The sequence below is a fragment of the Triticum aestivum genome, unplaced genomic scaffold (genome assembly GCF_018294505.1).
Source record: "Triticum aestivum cultivar Chinese Spring unplaced genomic scaffold, IWGSC CS RefSeq v2.1 scaffold173611, whole genome shotgun sequence".
Classification (NCBI taxonomy): Eukaryota; Viridiplantae; Streptophyta; class Magnoliopsida; order Poales; family Poaceae; genus Triticum; species Triticum aestivum.
Genome location: NW_025239379.1, coordinates 1 through 3,911, shown reverse-complemented (window position 1 = coordinate 3,911; position 3,911 = coordinate 1). Strand labels below are relative to the sequence as shown.

At 38.5% G+C, this 3,911-nt stretch overlaps 1 protein-coding gene across 1 annotated transcript; it reads left to right on the top strand.

Moving 5' to 3' along the window:
* The first annotated feature begins 2,302 nt into the window (after nt 1-2,302).
* On the top strand, nt 2,303-3,872 carry LOC123176714 (uncharacterized). Its single transcript, XM_044590800.1, has 6 exons — nt 2,303-2,541; nt 2,672-2,794; nt 2,922-2,979; nt 3,120-3,221; nt 3,365-3,533; nt 3,616-3,872. Exons 2-5 carry the CDS (start codon nt 2,733-2,735, stop codon nt 3,527-3,529), a joined length of 387 nt encoding a protein of 128 aa, XP_044446735.1. The 5' UTR covers nt 2,303-2,541; nt 2,672-2,732; the 3' UTR covers nt 3,530-3,533; nt 3,616-3,872.
* The last annotated feature ends 39 nt before the right edge of the window (nt 3,873-3,911 follow it).

The following is a 3,911-nucleotide window of genomic DNA, read 5'->3' as shown; positions in this document are numbered from 1 at the left end:
GTAAAATCCAGGCCAATTTGAAACATTTAGAGGTTATTAAGTTACATACATACAACAACACTGGAGATCCAATTAGATCTTTGACCTATTTCTTTGATCTTTGATGCCCTTTACCAGTAATTTGACAGTTAATTCAGTCAAGTTCCATTCCACTATTTTATCAATATCTTCCACCATTTTCATTAACCTTAGATCTATAACTGATTGAGAACAGGGGGCCAAGAGCCAAGCCAGTATGACATACATATATAGTTTGTAGGTGCGCTTCCTCTTGTTCCTGCGTCACGGAGTTGCTCATAAAAACTTTTCACGTTCTTAACTGGAATATCCAATTCCCTCTTGCACTTGGAACTATGTTTGCTATTACCAAATTTTTCAATCGAAAATGTTTTCCATTTGTTCATTACACCATACCCCTTAGCTGCAGCCTCAAATAAGTCAATGCCAACAGGTCATCCTTGGGGCCCAATCTTAATGTGTAGTTGTCAGTGTTAACTCTGTTACCAGAAAGGTTGTCAGACTATCAGCTGGTTTGGTTGTGAATTTTACCAATAAGGTGTTGCCTAATTTTAGTCTTCTGGTCGCTCTTTTCTGTTTCTCATCATGACCAAACCACCTGATAGTCTGACTACCTTTCTGTTAAACAGAGTTGACACTGACAACTACACATTAAGATTGGGGCCCGGGGATGACCCTGTTTAGATTGACTTATTTGAGGCTGCAGCTAAGGGGTATGGTGTAATGAACAAAGGGAAAACATTTCCGATTGAAAATTCTGGTAATAGAAAACATAGTTCAAAGTGCAAAAGGGGATTGAATATTCCAGTTAAGAATGTGGAAAGTTTCTATGAGCAACTCCGTGACTGCGGGAACAAGAGGAAACACACATGCAAAGTATATATGTATGCCATACTGGCTTGGCTCTTGGCCCCTTGTTCTCAGTCAGTTATAGATTTAAGGTTAATGAAAATGGTGGAAGATATTGATAAAACAGTGGAATGGAACTTCACTGAATTAACTGTCAAATTACTGGTAAAGGGCATCAAAGATCTGAGAAATGGGTCGAAAAATCTGATTGGATCTGCAGTGTTGCTGTATGTAAGCAACCTAATAACCTCTAAATGATTCGTGTTGCCTTGATTTTACTTACCAATATTTTTTTAACTTACATACGTTTTCACATGTTTCTCTACAGATTATTTTCCTTGACATGGTAGATCTGGCTAAACTGCACAATCATGCTCTCCCATGGATACCCGCTGATGGTTTCCCACGGATACAACATATAGAGGATTGCCATTTCAAATTCATAAAGGAATATGCGGGCCAATATGACATTGTACCTGTGAGTGCTGACTTACATACTCAACATTTTTTGCCTTCATATCGGCATATGTGAAATGCTAGATTTTTTGCAGATCAAGAAACTCGAGGATAGTTGTTATGCAGCAGAAAAGGTTTATAATATGGAAACAGATTACAAACTGGGCAAAGGTACTGAAGATGATGTTTTTGACGATGAGGTTGATAATAACATTGGACACCTTGTAGAGGTCGATGTAAACAGTAAAGAAAAGGGTAGTGAGGTTGAAAATTTTGAAGGCTTAAAACAGTAGGTAAGTCAAAAAAATTTGTCCTCTTCTATATTCTTTTGTCTTTATTTCAGCATATTTAAAATACTAATATTTTCTACTTGTTCAGCTGCAGAATCTTCATTGCTTCCAGAACCAATATAAAAAGGCATTTGAATTTATACCGGAGAGGAAAGCTGCAATTCTGAAAGAGTTGAAGGAGTTGCTAGAGGAGTACAACTTGCCCTATGAGGTTCTTGAAAAAGTGACATCCCATGCTCTGATCTAGAATACTCCGATAATATAGTAGCTTTTGTGAAACCAATGGTTAAATCCCTTGATGTGCTCAAGCCAATCGATTGAGCTATCAATGATTGCATGGGAATCAACAAGAAAAAATTGTCGAAGTGTCGTCGCAAAGTGAATGTAAGCAGTGACTTAGTCCAGTTAACCAATTAAGGTTCCAAAAAGAGTGGGCCTGACATGAATATCCTGCCGGCGATGATTACCAGGATTCCAATCCCAGTCTTTACTATTCTGACTTTTATTCCTTAGAAGGGGGCTTTGTCATTGACAGAGTTCTTGAAATGTACACTGGGTAAGTATCGCTCTTTTGGGATGCAACGTTTCTAGGTTCCTGTTTGTTCCCTTTTTAACATCTCATTTATTTACCTCTTGAAGACATTTCAATGGAATTTTCCCATCTCTTGATTTGCCAAGTGAAATATTGCAACAGTATGATGTTTGCAGCCCATTTTTCTGGTCCAAGCTAGTTACAAAGGATTTTGAGAAATTGGTAACATTCATAAATTTCCAAGCTCTATTGCCTCCCTGTCACTAACTATTTCTTGCCTAATATATCTTGGTTTCTTCCTAAGCAGAAATCATGGTTAAAATCTGCACTTCAGAGGAGAGGGGTAGCCCTAGATCGCATCAAGTACCTATTTCTCTTTGTGTTTGAATCCTCGAGGTAAGAAATTTTGTTCTCTATTTTGTTAAAAATTAACTATCCTGTATTACAGCAATGACCACTGTCAGTTAGCATTTTGAGAATACTATCTTGCTGATCAAGTTCTTCTCTTATGTTCCCAATTGATTAGACAACACTGGGGCCTGATTGTCATATATAGGCCTTCCAGTGGAAAGAGTGCAACTACCACCATGTACTTGATGGATTCACTGGAAAAGGACAACTCAGACTGTGTTTTTGATATTGCTGAAAGGTAACTATTCCCAAAAGTTAGGAACGTTTAGCGGCTGCACTATGTGTTGTATGCTAAGTCAAAACAAATTTGCATCTATAGTGTACATTTTTGTGGTACACTCTGAAACCTAGTATATTATTGACAGCTTTGTAACAAATGTGTTGGGTGGCGATGGCCAAGAAATCAAGAGGGATGTAGTTGAGGTAAGTACTTTCATTCAGCTTTCTCAATAGAATGGGCAGCTCTCCTTCCTTGCATTTGAAAATTCAAAATTATTTGCTTGATGGTTTGTTATTCTGTTCGATATTGTTATTAGTCTTACAATCTTACCTTTTACTGCCAGGTTTCACAGCAGGAGGAAGCCGACTATGCCTTCTTTTCTTGTTATAATATTCAGCAAGTCATTACATGTGTCCATGCAGCTCAGTTGGAAGACATTGTTAAGGTTTTGTGTGTTGGGCCGCTTTCAGCATAATAGTCACCAAGTCATTACATGTTCTAGTTTTTTATTTCTTGATGAAAATTGTATGGGGGGAGATCCTACAGTGCATATGCTCATGGCTCATTTGTCTAATCCCCCTTTTGTAGGGCATAAATAGGGATTGGTATCCACCCGAAAGTGCTGCTGCATTGCGACAAGAACTGGTCAAATTGATTGAGCAGTATCATCTGAGGTACAAACCAGTAGGAACTTGCCAATGTGGAAGACATTATACTGTGGTGCAGAAGTTTGGACATACTTTCCATGCCTAGGACTGTAAGTGATAACTGCAGCATAACTTAATCATCAATCATGGAGTAGAACTAATTATTCACTATGTTTGTGCGAGCTGGTGAAGCTGATGGTCTAACTGTTGATCAAGGAGTAAACATCTTTCCTGAAGCTGATCCATGTGCATAAGCTGTATCTGGCTCGTAGAAGCACGGAAATGATACTTTTGCTATCCCATATTTTGGAACATGTGCTCTTCGAAAGTGTTACACTTAACCTTTATCGTCGCTTAGCTTGGTGCTAGTAACTCAGGTTTCTATTTGTTGGGAACTCTGGATCTATGTGCTGTAACTTGTGGTTGGCTGTACGTCTTCCAACTTGTGATGTCTGTCTTAAATCTTGAGTTTTGCGGGGTAGTGGGAA